This window comes from Sorghum bicolor, chromosome 8 (assembly GCF_000003195.3).
Source record: "Sorghum bicolor cultivar BTx623 chromosome 8, Sorghum_bicolor_NCBIv3, whole genome shotgun sequence".
Taxonomy (NCBI): domain Eukaryota; kingdom Viridiplantae; phylum Streptophyta; class Magnoliopsida; order Poales; family Poaceae; genus Sorghum; species Sorghum bicolor.
In genome coordinates, this window is record NC_012877.2 from 52,787,799 (window position 1) to 52,809,637 (window position 21,839).

The following is a 21,839-nucleotide window of genomic DNA, read 5'->3' on the forward strand; positions in this document are numbered from 1 at the left end:
TGGATGTTGTTCACTTCCTTGACTTGTTCCATCCTCTTGTAGAGATTTTAGCTTTACCTTGCACCCTCTAGTAATCTATCTCCAAGTGATAGCACTTTTTTTTGAAGTCATAACCTTGTTCAATACCAAACCAACTTAGAATCAACTTAGTGAAGATTTTTCTTAGGTCCTTATGATCCACGTTGATGACATTTTTTTATATTTTTTTGTCCAAGAAGATAGTACTTCCATGCTCCACATCACATCTCAGGTACATGCTAAGTATGGTGAAAATTGATCTCACAACTAAGGGTGGCTCGAACCAAAGATCAATCTTGACAAAACTTAAACTTCTTATAGATGACCATTATCATAGAATATCTCAGAAGACAATTATCACTTCAAGATAGTTTTATAATGCATCATCCCGTAATATCAAGGTGCTACACCCCTTAGAATGAGATTGATTGGGGGACACTAAGGACTAGTTCTCCTATCCTTTTTGAACGCTACACATCATAGTCTTTTACATTCGTTGTACCGAGTCTCTTGATCCAAGGTTAGTTCCATCACTAAGTTCCAATTATCGGTACCTTTATCACGGTTAAGTTGTTTCACTCTCATATTGTACATATAACTTCGTAACCTTTGGTGTCATCTGATCCTCATAACCATAACTCTCAATCCATGAGTATCAGCAATGACATATATCTCCATTGATATTCTCTGAATGGGACGATATCTTGAATCAAAACCAATTTACCAAGCGCTTGTGATCCTCACATATGATCCAACACTAGCCAATCCGTCTCATTGTAACTCCTTTAGTTGGGCTACCCCCCTTAAAAGGGTCAACTAGGGGACACAAGAAAGTTAGCTCGCATGTTTTCCAGCCAAGTGAACTAACATTGAGAACTTTCGACATCCCAAAGAACTTATATGCAAGAGAACAAACTAGTGTCCTGAAATTTCCTCGCGATATGAAAAATACCAGCGTAGTAAAATAGGTATAACTCTTATTCTGTTAATCCAATAGAGTTGCAGATTATATCGTTAGAAAACTTATGAAATTCCCTACAACTTTCATGTAGAAGACCTCCTTAGATTCTGTCTTTAAACTTAGGTAAAATAGCCAAACATAGTATCCATCCTGATAATGTCTCAGCAAAGGTGCAGTAACTTCCAGAAGTTATATCTCGAGCTACTTAACTCATCTGGAGATGATCCATACATTTTTGAAAAGCTTATGAAATCATCTATAACTTTCGTATACCACATTTTTCCAGATCTGTCTTTAACTTGGCCGAAAATAGGAAATGCAAGATCTGTCCAGATTTTGAAACAGAACAGAAACATCCAAGTATAAATGTCATATCTCAGGTTCTACTAATCCAAATGAGTTCCAGCTTATACTGTTGGAAATCTTCGAAAATTTTCTACAACTTTTCTATAGAAAACTTTTCCAAATTCAATAGCTATATTTGTCTCAAACAGTAAGCAACCAAAACTGATCCAGATTCTTGGCAGCACAGTTGTATCATCTTGTGATTTTTGTAACTTCGAAACCATAATAGCTATGAGGGTGATTCTTGCGGTCAGAGAAAGATCTTGAAGTCTAGTTGTTCCCAGAAAATTTTGATAAACTTTGCACGATCGGACCTTTAGATACACCAGTATTATTGCAAACTGCTCCAAAAAAAATCAGCAAGGGATAGAAACAAGAGATAGCCAAACCCAACTACTTATTTCATTAATCCTTATGCCTTAGGTCTATAGACTAATGAAATTGTGAAGTAATTCCACAAGATCATTGCACTCATTACAAAGATCCAAATCAAACTTAAGCATAATAACAAACCAACTAAACATTAAAGGTTCACACTTCACTCAACTTGCGATACTATCGTTTTCTTCATAGTAAGGGCAAAGATCCTAAAACTCCTATTTCAATGACGCCAGAAGGTGGTAAGAAAAGTTCTAAAAGCATATCAAGCAAGGAGTGGGGATGAGAACAAGTCTTGAAAATAAGCAACAAGGTAAAGATGAATAGCAATGAAAAAGATATGGTATAGAGAAAAAATATCAAGGCTTATAGAATAGGGATTTTATGACAATTCCAAAACCTTAAGACGACCACTTTCTAACTAGGCTTGCGTCCTACAGCCAGCATTGCTTTGATACCACTTTGTAATACCCGATTTTAACGACAAAACTAGATATGCACCATATATGAGTTTTAGAAGTCAAATCTCACATATAGCTACAAATAAGGGGTAATGTCAAAAGACAATGCATAAATATATAACGTACATGATATAAAAGAGATAACCTTTAGCATCAAACAGCGGATAGACAACTCTAAACCTTCGGGTATTAACTTCTCTCCACAGGATCCAACTGACTGGTTGATCACAAGCCCAAAACTTCTCCTGATGTGTGGGGGGGAATTGCAAGAGTGAGCACATATCGTACTCAACAAGTATAACTAGGGGTTCATGAGGCTCAAAAAGCTGACACTAGTTTGACTGCATTTAGCTTTTAATAGTGGATAGCATATTTAATCATTGGATAGCAAATATCAAGGTAGCACTAATAATCCCATAACCACATGATCAATTGTATACAAGAATTAAGAATAACACATATAAACAACATGATAAACCATCATTTATTATCATTATTCATGTTCATCAGTGTCCATCTATTCTGTCAGTTTTTCGGGCCGCCCGTATCCGTGGGCACGGCTAGTATACCAGATTTAACACTCTGCAGAGGTTGTACATCTTTACCCATGAGTCATGATTTACCCTTTCGCCCGAGGTAGCTAGTCTCTTAACCCCCTTCCTAGGGAGGTCGGCAGGGATCACTATGAAGCCTTTCAAAGGTTCGCCTAACATGTTAGGGCCGCAAGGTTTCCTTTGCGCGCAGATATAGATACCCCCCTTCCGAATGGCACAATGACGTGCAACCTATACACATAGGGACAGGGGCTCGCACTATACCCAAAACGGTTCAGCCCCTCCGCCCTTTCGGGTAACCTCTAACAAGCTAGAAAAGCTTACTCATACTTGACTAAAGCCAGAGCCATATAGCCCTCATGGTTGTACGAGTTGTCCCAGCTTTTGCCAAGGGATAAGTCCTTATGGAGGGTCAAGATCAATCCAGCAAAAGCCAGAGTTCTTTCCACCCTTTATATTCAAGTTGCTAGAAAGCTTATTTTATTGTTTATTGTATATTCAAATATTCATGTTACAAGATCATGGATTATTAATCAAGCACTAGCAAGAACTACCCAAATGCATATCCAAATAGGTAATCAAGGAATTCAGGATAACAATCATCTATGATTTTGCTAAGGTCATCAAGGTGGACACATGCAAATGATAAATGCTATATTAATTGTGTATAGATAGCAAGGATAGTCCCCAGTTATACTTGCCTTAATCCAAATGCTCTTGTTGATCCTGCTGGTATTACTAGTTGTTCAAGGCTCTGATCTTGATCACTGAAGTACTCTTGTGCACCACGAATTTCTCACCGTCTAAATTCGATCATCAACACACAAACAATCGACGACAAACATACATGAAGCAAACAAAGCTACAATTAGAACAGTACACCAAACATGTAAAAACAGTATGAAAAGTTTATAAAATGATTCTACGCATCGCTACGATTTCAAAGACGTAAAGTTCACGAAAATCGGAGTTAAAACGGTGAAGTTATAAATTTTCTAAGATTTTATATAGAAAAATAATTAATTAAATAGGGTCACAAAAATAAAAAGGTTTCAAACTGAGTAAACAATTTTACTAATATGTAGAGCTCATTAATATGAACCTAACGCAATTTGAATGGACCAAATCGGATTTACAATGAGCATTTTATAAGGTTGAAATAGAATTATGTTAGTAACTTATCATATTAATATTTATACATAGAAAACACCAAGTTGATTTTTACCTCCACGATCGACAACAGGTTCTGCAACTTGGATCTGTATGCGCAACAAGATAATTATCAGCACACGTATATCTCTTCACGGAACAGCACTAGCAGACCAGCAAGAAAATTTCTTGTGTTCACGAGAAGCACTGACGGCAATAGTCCTGTCTCCACTTTGATCGACATGAACTTCTCATCTCTGGAACTCGCAACAGCGGCCGCGGCAGCAGCGGCAACCAGGTTAAAGCAGCAATCTCTGCAAACGCTGAACATCAGCCGCCTTCTGGAGACCATGACAAACTCGACTTGACTTCAGCGACTTGCACCATCGAAAACGGAAAAGGATTCCGTCCTTGATTCTGCCTCGGTTGACAGGCACCAGCAACGCATGAACCAGATCGAACGGATTAACGACGGTGCAAAACATGTCTTTGATTCCCAGATGGACTCAGGCGGCGGCGGCGGCTCAACGTGTGATGCTAAAAAGATTTAACGCATACTAGTATTATATATATATACACGTGAGGTTTGGATGAGTTGGACTAGGGTTAGAATTTGTTATTTCCAAAATTAAATAATTCTATGAATTAAATAATCTCAGAAAAATCTAGAATCGTTTATTTTATTTTATTTTATTTTATTTCAAAACCCTTTTAGAAACAATTTTGAAAATAGTGTAAGTCATTTTAAGTTATGATCAAAACCAAGCAGTACAATAAATCCAATGCATTGGCATGAATGCTCAACAATGTTTCTAAGCCTTATATTAAATTTTAGTTTAATAAAAATATTATTTTTCCTATATTTTTATGAGCACAAAAAAAATATTAAATTAAATCAGTTTTCACCTATTTCAAAAGGAGCAAATTTTAGGGTGTTACAATTTTATTCGCCAAATTAATTAATTTTGAAAATAATAAAATCTTTCAATTTATCACACGCTCAAGCCATGATCTCAATGGTCAATGTCTTTATTTACTAATGACCTTTAATAATTAATTAGACCTATTAGTAAAGATGAAGATTGCAAATCAATTAGTACCATATCGCTAGTTGACGTGGAGGTGGGAAGTTTCCCTCCCTATATATATATATATGTACCAACCCCTTAGGCAAAACACACCAAAGACTATCATATGGGAAGCCTCTAATTTGAGAATTCCTAAAATAGTAAAATAAAATTATATTTTCTCTTTTTCTATACAATGTGATCTCTATCAATCAGCGTTACGTCGCCCAAGCCCTAGCTGCCGCTGCCGATGCTTGTTTGGCTGCCATGCTTCGGAAGCCGGTAAAGAAGCCACAGGTATTGCTCGTGCCCTCTCCTGGTCTCAGTCTATCTCACGTTGCAGCCAAACATTGCAGGTGTTAGATAATTAGGCAATTTCCATATCATTTTAATTCCATAAATCAATATTATGATGAAGACATATATAATATTATTAATCATAGAAATCATGATATTAAACATGTTCATAGGAATATAGAACATGTGATCCATGAACATGAAGAACATGTGATTTTTAAAAATATAAAAACATAATATATGAAATATAATAACAAGACATATATCTTAAAATAGCAATAAACAAGAGACTGCGTGTTAAACGACGAAACAGAACTACTGAAACATATGAGAAACAGTATATCAAACGACGTGACTGAACCACTACTGAAACATAGAGACAGTAACATATGAAACGTTTTCACTTAACTAACGAAACAAGCAGACATGACATAGATCTTACAACAGACACATATATAAGATAGAAACAGAAAAGACATGGTAGAACATACGAAACATATCCACGATAGTATGCGCAACAATTTGAAAACACTACTGCAATACGTGCGAACAGGAAGACGAAACATAACAGGAAGATGAACAGATCATACCCTCCCATGCGCTCCGATGATCCCGATCCTTGACCAACTTCCATGATGTAGAGGATGAAGATGATCTTTCCACCGGGAAGAAGAAATCTGCCCGAACCAGCTTGAGGAAGACGAACAGCGGCGGTGGATTGGGCAGTCGCGTAGACGCTCCCCAAAAACCTAATTGCCGATCCCTCGTGCAAGGTCTCGAACGGCAAGGGCTTCGGAGGCACCTGCCCTCTCGCTCCTCCGTGCGCGCGGAGTTACGAGATGGGAATTCCTTCTTTGCAGCAGGATTGTGTTCTGAGTTGTGTGTTGTGTGTGTACAAGACCAAAGGCTCATGTCCTCTTTATAGCCTTGCGGCAGGAGAGGGAGGAGAGGAAGGGATGGCAGCCGAAGAGACAACAATTGGTGAGTTAAACACAGAGTTGAAACTCCTGTAATTAGTGAGTGCTTAACACACCACATCACTACAGCAAATGGTGAGTTAAACATGGAGTTGAAACTCCTGTAATTAGTGAGTGCTTAACACACCACATTACTACACTGCATGCCTGTCTGCTTGGCTCCCCTCGCCTCGCCATGTCTGGTACAACTCATATTATTCACAATTACATACCATAGAGTTTATTTGATTTATTGAATCTAATTGAGCCTAGCTCAAAATAAATCCAACAATCCCCACCAAACTCTAGGGTTTGTAATAATAAAGTATCAGAACCACAATTCTTTGATATACCAGTGTTTCGATGGAGACTGTTAAGTTGAACATCCATCTAGAACAAGAGTTTCACTCACTTACAACTGAACAATGGACTAAGCCTTGAATTGACAGTTTTGTGCGAGATGAGATCTGCTCCAGTCCTTAGTTGATACTAGGCTGCACAAGGCATCCCCGTTGTTTTAAAGCATATAAGTCACACTTCAGTGCCTTTCATGAGTATTTAGAGATTACCCAAGTCCCATAGACTGTGACCAGCAGTCTGACTCATATAGGTGTACTCCTCAAAAGATGTTCTGTAGGGCAACATCTCACCTTTAAAAGACTCTTGGAATACATTAAGGTAAATACCATCCTGCCTTAAAGATAGGAAAGATGTGCATCAGAAATGAGTTAAGAAAGGGATCTTTCCTCTCAATCTACTACTAGCTTGTTTCACCACTCTACTTCACGGGATCTCCAATCACATAGAGCAGGTTACCACTACAGTAGATTTCACGTGGGTCTCATACCCATTTCTCTCAATGCACTTTCTATCACATTGCGTGACAGACCCTTAGTGAATTGATCTGCCAGATTATTCGACGTGTGGACATAATCCACCGTTATAACTCCGGAGGTTTTCAGCTTTCTGACAGATTTTAATCTTCTTTTCACATGCCTTGTAGACTTTATGTTATTCCTGAAACTGTTGACCTTAGTAATCACAGTCTCGTTGTCACAGTTCATGGAGATAGCCGGTATCGGTTTTTCAACTACCGGTAAATCCATCAGGAGTTCACGAAGCCACTCGGCCTCAGCCCCAGCAGTGTCTAATGCTGTGAGTTCTGCTTCCATTGTAGACTTCATTATGATAGTCTGCTTGCAAGACTTCCAGGAAACAGCACCACCTCCAAGCAAGAACATATATCCGCTCGTGGCATACAGCTCATCAGCATCAGAAATCCAGTTGGCATCACAAAAGCCTTCTAGCACTCTAGGGTTCCTAGTATAATGAATACCATATGTCATAGTACCTTTCAGATAGCGCAACACTCTTTCAAGAGCACGCCAGTGATCATCTCTTGGTTTTGAAACAAACCGACTCAGCTTGCACACAGCATATGAGATGTCAGGCCTTGTTGCACTCGCAAGATACATTAGTGAACCAATGATCTGGGAGTATGTCAATTGATCCCTTGCAATTCTCCTATTTTTCCTCAATAGCATGCTAGGGTCATAAGGTGTAGGAGCAGGATCACAGTCACTAAAACCAAAGCAACTCAATAACTTTTCCACATAATGGGATTGTAACAAAGTTACCCCACCATCACCTTCTCTGATAAGCTTGATGTTAAGAATGACATCAGCTTCTCCCAAATCTTTCATATCGAAATTACTCAATAAAAGTTTCTTTACTTCCTCAATCACATTGATGTTTGATCCAAAGATCAATATGTCATCAACATAAAGGCACAACATAAGGACCTCACCCCCACCTTATCGATAATACACACATGTGTCAGCTTCATTCACAATAAAGCCAGCAGCAGTGAGAGTATTATCAAACTTTTCATGCCATTGCTTAGGTGCTTGTTTTAGGCCATACAATGATTTTAACAACCTACACACCTTGTTCTCTTGACCATCCGCAGTGAATCCTTCTGGCTGATCCATATAGATCTCCTCATCTAACTCTCTGTTAAGGAAAGCTGTCTTAACATCCATCTGATGAATGATAAGACCATAAGAGGCTGCCACAGCTATTAATGTGCGAATTGTAGTCAATCGAGCCACTGGTGAATAGGTGTCAAAGAAATCTTCACCCTCCTTTTGGGTATATCCTTTGGCCACAAGCCTTGCCTTGTACCTCTCAATTGTACCATCAGGCCTAAGCTTTTTCTTAAAGATCCACTTGCACCCTATAGGTTGACAACCATAAGGACGGTCAACGACCTCCCAAGTTCCATTAGACATAATAGAATCCATCTCACTCCTTACTGCTTCCCTCCATAAGTTAGCATCAGGAGTGGAATATGCCTCTCTAATGGTGGTTGGTGTGTCTTCCACAAGGTACACTATAAAGTTATCACCAAAGGATTTTGCAATCCTCTGTCTCTTGCTCTTTCGAGTGACTATAGTGTCATCCTCCTCAGGGATGTGCATGTGAGTCTCCTCAGCATCATCTATAGGAATAGACAATTCTTGCTCATGGGGTATTATAGTCTCATGACTCATTTTACTAGGTGTATTTTTAATGGAAAACTTATTCTCAAAAAATGTAGCGTCTCTTGACTCCATGATAGTATCAACATACATATCAGGCACATCAGATTTTATAATTAAGAACCTATATCCAGTGCTGTGGAAAGAATAACCTAGGAGAACACAATCAACAGTTTTAGGCCCAAGTTTAAGCTTTTTGTTGATTGGCACATTCACCTTAGCCAAGCAACCCCATGTGTGCAAATATGAGAGGTTTAATCTTCTCTTTTCCCTAAAATGGTGTAATCTCTTTGTTCTTTGCTAGAACTCTATTCAGGACATGACACGCTGTCAAAATTGCCTCACCCCACCATTCCTTGGATAATCCCGCTGTACTCAACATGGCATTCACCAAATCAGTTAGAGTGCTGTTTTTCCTTTCAGCAATCCCATTGGATTGTGGTGAGAATGGAGGTGTTCTCTCATGAACATTTCCATGTTCCACGCAGAACTCATCGAAAACATTAGAGAAATATTCTCCATCTCGATCAGACCTTAACCATTTTATTTTCCTCTCAAGTTGGTTCTCAACTTCAGCTTTATAGGTCTTAAAATAATTAAGCACTTCATCTTTTGTTTTCAAGAGATACACATAGCAAAAGCGCGTGGAGTCATCTATAAAAGTGAGAAAGTATCTTTTACCGCCTTTTGTCAAAATTCCATTCATCTCGCACAGATCAGAATGAACAAGTTCTAGAGGTGCCAAACTCCTCGCCTCAGCAGCCTTGTGAGGCTTGTGGGGTTGTTTTGATTCAACACATACACAGCACTTAGACTTTTTGACCAAGTTGAATTTAGAAATTAAATTTAGATTTGCTAGCCGCATAAGACAACCAAAACTTGCATGACAAAAGAGTGAATGCCATAAATCTGACTCATCAGAAATATCAACAGAATTTACCATTTTATTACACTCATCATGCAAAGATAAGCGGAACAAGCCTTCGCAATCATATCCTTTACCAACAAAGGTACCATGTTTCGACACAACACATTTATTTGATTCAAGAACAACTTTGTAGCCATCTCTACATAACATAGATGTGCTAACAAGATTCTTCTTTATGGAGGGCACATGCTGCACGCTCTTCAATGGCACTGTCTTCCCCGAAGTAAACTTCAGAATGACTGTACCAACACCAAGAACATGAGCACGCGACCTATTTCCCATCAACAAGGCGCCAGATCTCCCGACCTGATAGGAAGAAAATAAAGACACATCAGCACACACATGAATATTTGCACCACTGTCCATCCACCACTCAGGTGAATTACAAACTGAAAGAACAAATGGTAAAGAATTACCATACCTAGATGTTCCATCTTCAGTTTCATTAGTTACAACATTAGCTGATTTCTTGTCCTGTGTGACCTTGCGATCAGGGCACTCTCTAGCCCAGTGTTGATCACTGCCACAGACAAAGCATCCTCCCTTTCCCTTATTGTTGTTGCTCTTCTTTTTAAACTGTGTTGTTTGAACAGGCTTAGGTGTATTCTCTTGCTTGTTCTGGTTTTTCTTCTTGTTAAACTTGTGGAATTTCCTCTGCACCACATTAGCTAGCAGAAGACGTCTCAACACATTTCCCAATGTCCTTTGCTCTAGCCATCTCCTCAACATCAAGAGTACCAATGAGCTCTTCCACATTGAACTCTTGTCTCTTATGTTTGAGAGAGGTGGCAAAGTCCTTCCAAGTAGGTGGTAACTTGGTGATTATACCGCCAGCCACAAACTTATCACGCAAAGGACAAGGAAAAAGTTCAAGTTCCTTAGCTAGTGACCGAAACTCATGAGCCTGTTCCACTACAGATCGGTTCTCAACCATCTTGTAGTCATACAGCTGCTCCATGAGATACAGCTCACTGCCAGCATCAATAACTCCAAACTTTCCAACAAGTGCATCCCACAGCTCTTTGCCTCTAGGGAGAATAATATAGCTTTTCTGGAACTTTGTGTCAAGTGCGCTAATCACTGCACCTCGAAAGAGGTTGTCATCAGCCTTAAACTTAGCCTCATTCTTAGGAGACAAGTTAGCAGGCTTGCCCTCAGCGGCATGATAACAAGACATAGCAGTTAGCCACAATTCCATCTTAGCTTTCCAGATCAAGAAGTTTTTACCATCAAAAGGATCAGGTTTCAACACGGCAGCAAAACCTCTGACAGAAAAAATGCCTATAATTAGTTTTTTGGATTGTTAGATAATTAGGCAATTTCCATATCATTTTAATTTCATAAATCAATATTATGATGATGACATATATAATATTATTAATCATAGAAATCATGATATTAAACATGTTCATAGGAATATAGAACATGTGATCCATGAACATGAAGAACATGTGATTTTTAAAAATATAAAAACATAATATATGAAATATAATAACAAGGCAAGACATATATCTTAAAATAGCAATAAACAAGAGACTGCGTGTTAAACGACGAAACAGAACTACTGAAACATATGAGAAACAGTATTTAAAACGACAGTAACATATGAAACGTTTTCACTTAACTAACAAAATAAGCAGACATGACATAGATCTTACAACAGACACATATATAAGATAGAAACAGAAAAGACATGGTAGAACATACGAAACATATCCACGATAGTATGCGCAACAATTTGAAAACACTACTGAAATACGTGCGAACATGAAGACAAAACATAACAGGAAGATGAACAGATCGTACCCTCCCATGCGCTCCGATGATCCCGATCCTTGACCAACTTCCATGATGTAGATGATGAAGATGATCTTTCCACCGGGAAGAAGAAATCTGCCCGAACCAGCTTGAGGAAGACGAACAGCGGCGGTGGATTGGGCAGTCGCGTAGACGCTCCCCAAAAACCTAATTGCCGATCCCTCGTGCAAGGTCTCGAACGGCAAGGGCTTCGGAGGCACCTGCCCTCTCGCTCCTCCGTGCGCGCGGAGTTACGAGATGGGAATTCCTTCTTTGCAGCAGGATTGTGTTCTGAGTTGTGTGTTGTGTGTGTACAAGACCAAAGGCTCATGTCCTCTTTATAGCCTTGCGGCAGGAGAGGGAGCAGAGGAAGGGATGGCAGCCGAAGAGACAACAATTGGTGAGTTAAACACAGAGTTGAAACTCCTGTAATTAGTGAGTGCTTAACACACCACATCACTACAGCAAATGGTGAGTTAAACATGGAGTTGAAACTCCTGTAATTAGTGAGTGCTTAACACACCACATTACTACACTGCATGCCTGTCTGCTTGGCTCCCCTCGCCTCGCCATGTCTGGTACAACTCATATTATTCACAATTACATACCATAGAGTTTATTTGATTTATTGAATCTAATTGAGCCTAGCCCAAAATAAATCCAACAATCCCCACCAAACTCTAGGGTTTGTAATAATGAAGTATCAGAACCACAATTCTTTGATATACCAGTGTTTCGATGGAGACTGTTAAGTTGAACATCCATCTAGAACAAGAGTTTCACTCACTCACAACTGAACAATGGACTAAGCCTTGAATTGATAGTTTTGTGCGAGATGAGATCTGCTCGAGTCCTTAGCTGATACTAGGCTGCACAAGGCATCCCCGCTGTTTTGAAGCATATAAGTCACACTTCAGTGCCTTTCATGAGTATTTAGAGATTACCCAAGTCCCATAGACTGTGACCAGCAGTCTGACTCATATAGGTGTACTCCTCAAAATATGTTCTGTAGGGCAACATCTCACCTTTAAAAGACTCTTGGAATACATTAAGGTAAATACCATCCTGCCTTACAGATAGGAAAGATGTGCATCAGAAATGAGTTAAGAAAGGGATCTTTCCTCTCAATCTACTACTAGCTTGTTTCACCACTCTACTTCATGGGATCTCCGATCACATAGAGCAGGTTATCACTATAGTAGATTTCACCTGGGTCTCATACCCATTTCTCTCAATGCACTTTCTATCACATTGCGTGACAGACCCTTAGTGAATTGATCTGCCAGATTATTCGACGTGTGGACATAATCCACCGTTATAACTCTGGAGGTTTTCAGCTTTCTGACAGATTTTAATCTTCTTTTCACATGCCTTGTAGACTTCATGTTCTTTTCACATGGCCGTTTTCCTTCATAAAAACAAATCTCAAAATACAATGGAAATACATACAAACAAACAATCATCCTAAGCCGTCCGATCTGAGATCTAAGGTCCAGATTAGAACTTACCCCTTCATGTTTGTTTTGCTAAAGAGACCCCGAATTTCTTGCAATTTATGCCCGCCCTCCCTGACCAGATTTTAATTTCTGATTTGGAATTGTTTTATTTTGAAAATAAGTTCGGTTTATTCACGAAATTGCCACTGAGTTTGTTTTGGCCATAAAATATTTATTTTAACTCCGATTTGACCCATTAAAATTGCGTTGGATTCATAATCATGAGTTCTACATATTAATCTCACTGTTTTATCAGTTTGAAACTATTTAATTTCGTGACCCTATTTAATCAATTATTTTTCTAAACAAAACATTAGAAAATTCATATCTTCTCCGTTTTAATTCCGATTTTTGTGATCTTTACATATGTGAGATTGTAGCGATGTGTATAATTATTTTATAAACTTTTCATATTGTTTTTATATGATTGGTGTACTGTTCTAATTGTAGCTTTGTTTGCTCGTGTATGCTTTCTCCGATTGTTTGTGTGTTGATGATCGAAATTAGACGGTGAGCAATTCGTGGTGAACAAAAGTGCTTCAGTGATCAAGATCAGAGCCTTGGACAACTAGTAACACCAGCAGGATCAACAAGAGCATTTGGATTAAGGCAAGTATAGCATTTGGATTTTATTCCTGTGACCATGATCCTGTGACTAGATTAATGTTAAGTAATAAACGATAAAAATGACTTTTTAGCAACTTGATGATTTGTCTGTACGTGATCACCCGGGACAACAGTGCAACCATGAGGGCTATAATGGCTCTGGCTTTAGCTCAGTATGAAGACCTTTTCTAGCTTGTTAGAGGTTACCCAAAAGGGCGCTAGAGGGGCTGAACCGTTTTGGGTATAGTATGGCCTCTGTCTGTATGTGTATAGGCTGCGAGTCATTGTGCCATCGGAAGGGGGGCTCTATATCTACGCGCGAAGGAAACCTTGTGGCCCTAACATGTTAAACGAACTTTTGAAAGACTTCATAGTGATCCCTGCCGACCTCCCTAGGAAGGGGGTTAAGAGACTAGCTACCTCGGGCGAAATGGTAAATCATGACTCATGGGTAAAGATGTACAACCTCTACAGAGTGTTAAAAACTAGTATACTAGCCGAGCTCACGGTCAGGAGCGACCTTGGGGACATCTACATTAAGGGTGATGATTCTTCTGTGTTAATATGCTCATTATTTATTGTTTAATGGTTTTCATTAATTATGTCACATTGATCATGAGATTGTGGGATCTATACAATCTAGTTGCTATACTTGTGGAGTTCGACATGGACTCACTCTTGCTATTTCCCCCAAACCTCAGGAGAAGTTTAGGCTTGTGATCAACCAATCAGTTGGATCCTGTAGAGAGAAGTTAATACCCAAAGTTTGGAGTTGTCTATCCGCTGTTTGCTAATAAAGGTTATCTCTTTTATACTAATTACGTTTTATATCTATGCATTGTCTTTTGATATTACCCTTATTTGTAGCTATATGTGAGATTTGACTTCTAAGACTCACATATGGTGCATATCTGGTTTTGTCCTTAAAATCAAGTATTACACTTATGGCCCAACTCCTCACGTCAATGGACGTGCATATGTGTAGAACCTCACTTATACCCTCGAGACAATGTGTTACAATGAAAGTCCAACATTTATTGTGATGGAGATGAGGATCTTGATCTTCCATCAGGTGACCATTTTGGTAGAGATCGATTGACATACAAATCCGGCTTCAGATCACAAAGATGATAAGAATCCTACAACTTTAGCACCATGTGTCATCTCGTTTCAATCGAGTCCCTATTTGGTTAACCTTGACAAGAAGTCTAATCCCTGCCTATGAAACGAATAACACAAGAAAGAACTCAAAAGTATGTAACTTGTACAATTGCAGATGAATGATTAAGCACACAAAGTTGGGGTTTTACATCACATAATGCCTACTGTTCGAAAACAATTTTATCTAAAAAACTCAATCCCTAACATGGCCAATGATAACTCAATATATTGTCTAAGGGGCATGCATAACCCCTGTAAGCACCTTGTAATAGGCCCAAGGATGATACAAGATCCAACGGGACCAAATGATAGTGTCATAGCACCTTAGCAAATTTTAGATGCTAACTTGGTGAAATAAACATCATGGGTTAGCGTATAAAATTATCTTTTCATGCATACGTGGATCGTCAAAAACAGAATCTATGTGCATCTAGGGCGTCTATTTTACTACTATACTCCTGCGCAGAAGATTTTACACAATGTTTCACTTTGGGGCTGCGAGGTGGTTGACCTGGTTGCCTGCCTTGGTTAGTCGAGGCAGGACAGTCGGGCCAGCAATCGCCTCGGTTAATGCTTAACCCAGGTGGACATTATATTATAACCACCTCGGTTAATCATTAACCGAGGCAGTTATTCTAACATAACAGGCACATAAGGCAACCGCCTCCATTAATTGATTATTGCCCTCGACGAGATCTACAGCTTTGTAGTTGATTTTTTTTAACAGAAACTATTTAGGGTCCCACAATATTATTGTAAGTGCATATATTTTAAATTTTAAATTTATCAAACAATCTCAGATGTTGACATGGTCTATACAAAAGTTATAGTTCTCATTGTAATCTACAACTTTATAGTGAAAAGTTTTAAATTTCAAGATGTTTAGTGTCCGAAATATTTGTTCGAAGGTTATATATTTTGAAATTTAATATTTACAATTCCTAAACGATCTCATATATTCATATAGTTAATACTAAAGTTCTAGCGGCCGACTTGATCTACATGTTTGATATTGACAAGTTTTTTATTTAAAGTCATAATGAGTCTCAAATATGTTTTTTAAATTCAAATATTTTGAGTTTTGAGACTCAATTTTTAATTTTTTTCAACTATCTCTGATGGAGATACATCTTATACTAAATTTGAAGTAGTTGACAAGATTTAAAACTTTATAGTTAAACGTTTTCTCATTTGAGTTCATTTAGTAGCTAAAATATCTAATATAAGATTACTGATTACTGATATAAAAGATAACATATTGTATATAGACATAAATGAGTATGTGGTGTAGTGGTAGAGGTGCAGTAGTGTTGCGCAGCAGGTCATGGGTTTGACTCTTTAAAATTGTAAGTTTTTTAGTTTTCTAAGTTTTTTTTGAGAAAATTAACCGAGGCGGGTATTTTAGGGCAACCGCCATGATTAATGGAAGGGATTAACCGAGGTAGTCACATTAAGATGCCCATAACGTTTAATCGATTAATCGAGGCGGTTGGCCAACCGCCTCTGTTAAGGCCTGATTAATCGTAACCTTTTGTTAAAGGCAGTTCGGTTAATGCTTTTTGCCTGCCTCGGTTAAATTTTTGTGTAGTAGTGCTGACTGGTTCTAGCGGCCGAGTTAGACTGGGCCTTTCGCTTGACTTGAACTTTCTTGCTGGTCTTCTCTGTCTCCACACCTCTATTCAAGTATTACACGGTCCTTTCCAATGTCCCTAAGCATGATAATATCGTTAGGTAGCAATCTATTCTCAAAACTATGAAATTAAAAGGATCTCTAGGTTACCTCTAGATTTAATTATTGCATTTGAATTGTAGTCATTGGACCTTGCACAGTGATTGGAGGATCAGCAGATACATGCAGCCGAAGGAGTAACGACCTCATCACAATGTAACTATAACTAGTGAATATATATTTTAAAGAGCACGTCAAATCTTCTTTCCCAAGAGCAAGGGAACTTTTCATTATAAACCAAGGCAGCCGACTATTTGATATGCTGGTGCTGTGCCATGTGTGCAAATGTTAACAAGTGAAAACTTTAACCACTTTATCAAATTAACGTCAACTTAAAAGAATCAATAATAGGTCGAGAATAGATTAATGAAAGAATATGGACAATACTCTATATTATCTGGAAAAGTAACGTTATTTATTTTCTTGATTATAAACCTCTTTATTCTCTGGGTCGGTTCCTCTGATCATATAGGTCCTTATTTAAAGCACTTGCTACATTGGAACTAAAGTTCGATTTCCATAGTGGGATATCTTTCAGTTATATGTTGGATCAGATGGCAGTAGCTAAGAATCATAGCATGATCGTTGTATATATTAATACTCAGGCCTCGTTTAGATCCGAAAAAGTTTTTAGATTTTGACACTGCAGTACTTTCATTTTTATTTGACAATGTGTCTAATTATGGAGTAATTAGGCTTAAAAGATTCGCTATGTAATTAGTTTTTGTTTCCAACTATATTTAATACTCCATGCATGTGCCACAAGATTCGATATGACGAGGAATATTGAAAAGTTTTTGGTTTTTAGGATAAACTAAATAAGGCCTCATTAATTTTCACAAGTCACAATGTTTTTTAAAACAATTTTAACAAGAAAAAGAAAATAAACGATGATAGAGACAGAGACAGTATTATGCACACCTCGTCGAAGATATATATATCCTTATGCCTCCCATTGCGCACAATCTCTCTCTAGATATATCTCTGCGAATCTCTGTCCTCTCTCTATATCTCTTACAAGCATCCACTATTCTCCACTTCCTCTCTAGGATTCGGATGCACGCTAACGCTATAAAAGGGCCTCACAGCCTGCACTCGCAAATCACACAACCATATACTTCACATACACAGCCACACACACACACACACACGAACTAGTAGAGCTAGCTCAGTGTTCGCAAGGCAGCTAAACCAAGAAGAAGGGTACGTGATGGCGGAGAGGGTGTCTAGACTGTCGACGGAGAAGGCGGTGGTGATCTTCACGACGAGCCAGTGCCCGATGTGCCACACGGTGACGAGCCTCTTAATCTCCGAGCTCGGCGTGTGCGCGGCGGTGCACGAGCTCGACAAGGACCCGCGCGGCCGCGACATGGAGCGGGAGCTCGCCCGCTGCCTCGGCCGCGCGCCGCCCGTCCCCGCCGTCTTCATCGGCGGCAGGCTCGTCGGCTCCACCGACAAGATCATGTCGCTGCACCTCGCCGGCAAGCTCGTGCCCATGCTCAAGGCTGCCGGCGCCATATGGCTCTGAATCCATCCATCCATCCAAATCACTCAGGCCTCGAACCCCCAATTTTGATGGGTTTATATACATAAATTTGCGGCTTGCATGCATGCAATTAATCGAACTATAGAGTGTGCTCACAAAGTATGGTTGAGATATTTTCCGGTGCGGGCCAAACCAAATATATACAAAGTTTCCAAGAAGAATATATGAGGAAAGTTTTGTATTGCGGCTAGTAGTGTAACCCCTAGCTGGACTAGCTAGGGTGAGGAATGGCTGTCCAATCCATGACATCGAATGTAAATGGACATGTGTAAAACCCTTGCCTTTCTGGTTTTTCAAATGAGATGTGATTTCTGAATTACCACAACCGATAATATATCACTGCTCAGAAGCAATTTTTAGATATGCCTTTCATTTTAGCTAGCCAGAGGTGGCTCTATCAAGAATCGCCTCTAAAAATGGTGTATAAACTGCCCTGTCTATATAAATCGATTTTTATAGAAGGGTAGAATTTCCAGCTGTCTTCAGAAATAGAGAAATGAAGTCATTTATAGAGATGGCTAGAAACAACCATTAGCACTCGAAAAAACCTGCAATTTTATAGTTGATGATTTTTTTCATTTAAAATCTTTTTTTAGAATTACACAATATGACAAAGACGCCCATAACACACATGCATACTCACTATGAACACATCTTCCTACCCTATGAGCACCTTCGAAGGCAAAAATGCTTAACTGCAACCGTCTCCATCAAAATGTCATGGTTAATCGCGTCTCCACAGCGAGCCGCCACCGGATCCAACGTCCCAGCGCCACGCTGATGTCAGATCTGGCCAAGAGAGGAGGCCCCGTCCCCACATAGTGCTCCTCAATCGGATCCGCCACCGAGGAGCAAGGCCATGGTGCACCACTGGAGAAGCGGCCGCCACTCAGATCTGGCCCAGATGAGGAGGTGGCACTAGATCTTGGACTGCTACTGCTCCTCCACCCCCTGATGCCGGATCTGGTAGTGGCCACCGCCTGTTCTTCGTGCGGCCTCTAGCTACCGCCGCAGGAACCCATCGCTGAAACCGCGATATCGTAGGAGCCCTGATGCCACACGAGAGAGAGTGGGTCAAGGAGAGATGGAGCCGCACGCGCCCCCACTCTAGGTAGCCGTGCCACCACCTTTTGTGTGAGAGAGAGATGAGGGAGGGAGGCGAGTGGCACGAGCGGCTGCGGAGGCTATAGAGAGAGTTGAGGGAGGGAGGGAGCACTCACACGGCGGTTGGGAGCGCTTGCCATAGAGAGAGCGGAGGGAGTGAGGTGGCTCCAGAGGGAGAGGAGTGCAGGAGTTGAGGGTGAAAACCAAGAGTCTTCTTATATATATATATATATATATATATATATATATATATATATATATATATATATATAGGTCTGCTTGGAACTCGGTCTTTTGGGCCAGTGCCGATGAAAGCTAGTCGGCAGTCTACCGAGGGGTATGCCAGACAAAGAACCAGATGGTAATACAAGCACCGGGACACAAGATGTATACAGGTTAGTACCTACATCTGGTGCTCCGATGTATTGTACCTACATCTCGTGCTCCGATGTATTGTATTGATGAGTATATGTTATGATCTGTCCTCAAGTGAACCCTTTCTTCTTCTTATATACTCTGAAGGAATAGAATTACAAGTAAAGTACCCTATTTGGTACAATATCTTTTTTAAACCTTGCGGTGCATGCTGACAAGTGTCGTGCGTCATACGTCTTCATCTTGTAGGCTAGGCCACCTTCGTTGATGTGGCCTATGTACCAACTTGTGGTACCCTACGGTATATCACCTATAGCTAGTCCCCGAGCGTCTTGTATCCACTTGGCAATGCCATCTTGATCAAGTTCGAGCAGCTTAACATAAAGTCAACCAGTTTAACTAGTAATTTGAGCGGAGATAATTGAAGCCGACCAGTTCAAATGGTGATGCGAACAGAGTTTGTTGATGCCAATCTGTTTAACTAGTTAGCAAACCTCAGGCTTAACCAAGGAAGGCTTGCCAGAAGGATGTAAGGGGCTCAAGATAAAATTTGAAATTCTCCATCGCAGATAAAGTGTAGCCACTTAGATTCCTTAACTAATAAGGAGGGTAACTAGGAATAGAGCACTATATTCAACGCTAGGTGAAGTGTAGCCACATCGTCCCCAAGCCTGATAGGAGGTGACTCAGTCATGTGGTGTCAGAGTAAAAAGAATAGTGGACTTTAAATCCAAAACCAGTCCTCAGCTTAGCTGAAAACCGTCCTGCTGTGACAAACTTACACAAAAAGTAGTACACTTGTCACAAGATAACGTGTACCCACGTAGTCACCGAGCCTGCTAGAAGATGAAGTATCTTGTAGTAGGGTCAAAGAAAATAAGTCTGAAATATACTTATCAATGCCCCCGATGCACTGTCCAAGATCAGCACCCTGAACCAAACAGCATGGAGCAACTTGATAGTACACCAGCTTAATTGGAGCAAAGCAAGGATGTAGCAATTCGACCACCAAGGGAGTCCCCAGCTTAGCCGATGCCCCTTGCACGAAGAAGATGAACGCCGAGCAGTCCCCAGCTTAGCTGGTGACACTTGCATAAAGAATCCGAACACCAAGGAGTCCCTAGATCAGGTGGCGAGCACCCAGCATAGCTAATGATGAACTCCGTGCGACGAATAATCCGACCAGCTGGTTGGTGAAGAGTTGAACAATGAGGAACCTAACCAACTGGTCGGTGATGTAGTGTCTGTCTAGGAGGTCGGCGAAGAAGTGTGACTACCAGGTGGTGCAACCACCCGAAAGATGATCGTTTCGTCCTTCCTAAATGATCCAGTCCCCGAGCATAGCTCATTTACTGAACCAAGCTTCTGCAATATAAATATATAGAACGGTAGTACATGATGTATAAATGAACTCTGAAGAAGAAATCAGTACTGGTGAAATAGGATATCTTGTTAAAATGTGATGAAGCACTCGGTGTTTCGTAAACATTAAGCAAGTTGTGGTGGAGCACTCGGTGCTCGCTCAGACAAGTTATTATACTCAGTATAATATGAGGTTGTAACTTTAAGCAAAAAAAACTTTTTTAGCTATTTGTTATGTTCAAGTCTAGCGTGAGTAGTTAATCTGTTCTAGAGTTTCACTAGCCATGGCCTGACCAACAATCTGGAGCATGAGACGTGGAGCCTAGGCACGTGTAAGATTGCTAGCCTCACCAAAGAGCTACTACCGACCACACAAAACACAGAGGGCGGATCTCGTGTACGTGTGGGGAGGAGTCGAAGATAGTGTCGGCTCTAGGAAACTCAAGTAGAAGAAAGAACTGGTCGACTAACCATTAAGGAAAAAGTTGTTTGGAGACGATATATATGGAGAAAAGTTGTTTGGGGAATAATCACGTCGATGACATTATGCCAAAAATTGTATTAAATCTTTGGACAGAAATCTGATCGGCAGCGATGAAATTATCTCGCCCTCAAGCTTTTCGACCTATCATCATGACGGTGGTCGCGGTTGTAGCACCGTTCTTCACGGTAGGTGGTCGGATGCCAGAGTCATCATGGTCGGTGACGATGAAGAGAATTCCCATCTGGTTTGCTTGGAGTCTGCACGCACACCCCATACCTGGCATGCTACTGTTGATGAAATTAAAGCTGGTCGACAATCTACCGAGGGGTATGCCTGTAGTAGTAGATTGATCGGTGGAGGTGTGTGAGACAACGAACTGGATGGTAACACAAGCATCAAGACACAAGATTTATATAGGTTCGGTCGCCGTCTCGGTGTAATACCTACATCCTGTGCTCCGATGTATTATATTTGATGAGTACATATTATGATATGTCCTCTAGAGAACCCCTTCCTCTTCTTATA

The 21,839-nt window shown here is 40.1% G+C and overlaps 1 protein-coding gene across 1 annotated transcript; it reads left to right on the forward strand.

The window, feature by feature from the left end:
* On the forward strand, positions 17,529-18,350 carry LOC8155731 (glutaredoxin-C15). The gene has a single exon (XM_002488819.2). It carries the CDS (start codon positions 17,654-17,656, stop codon positions 17,969-17,971), a length of 318 nt encoding a protein of 105 aa, XP_002488864.2. The 5' UTR covers positions 17,529-17,653; the 3' UTR covers positions 17,972-18,350.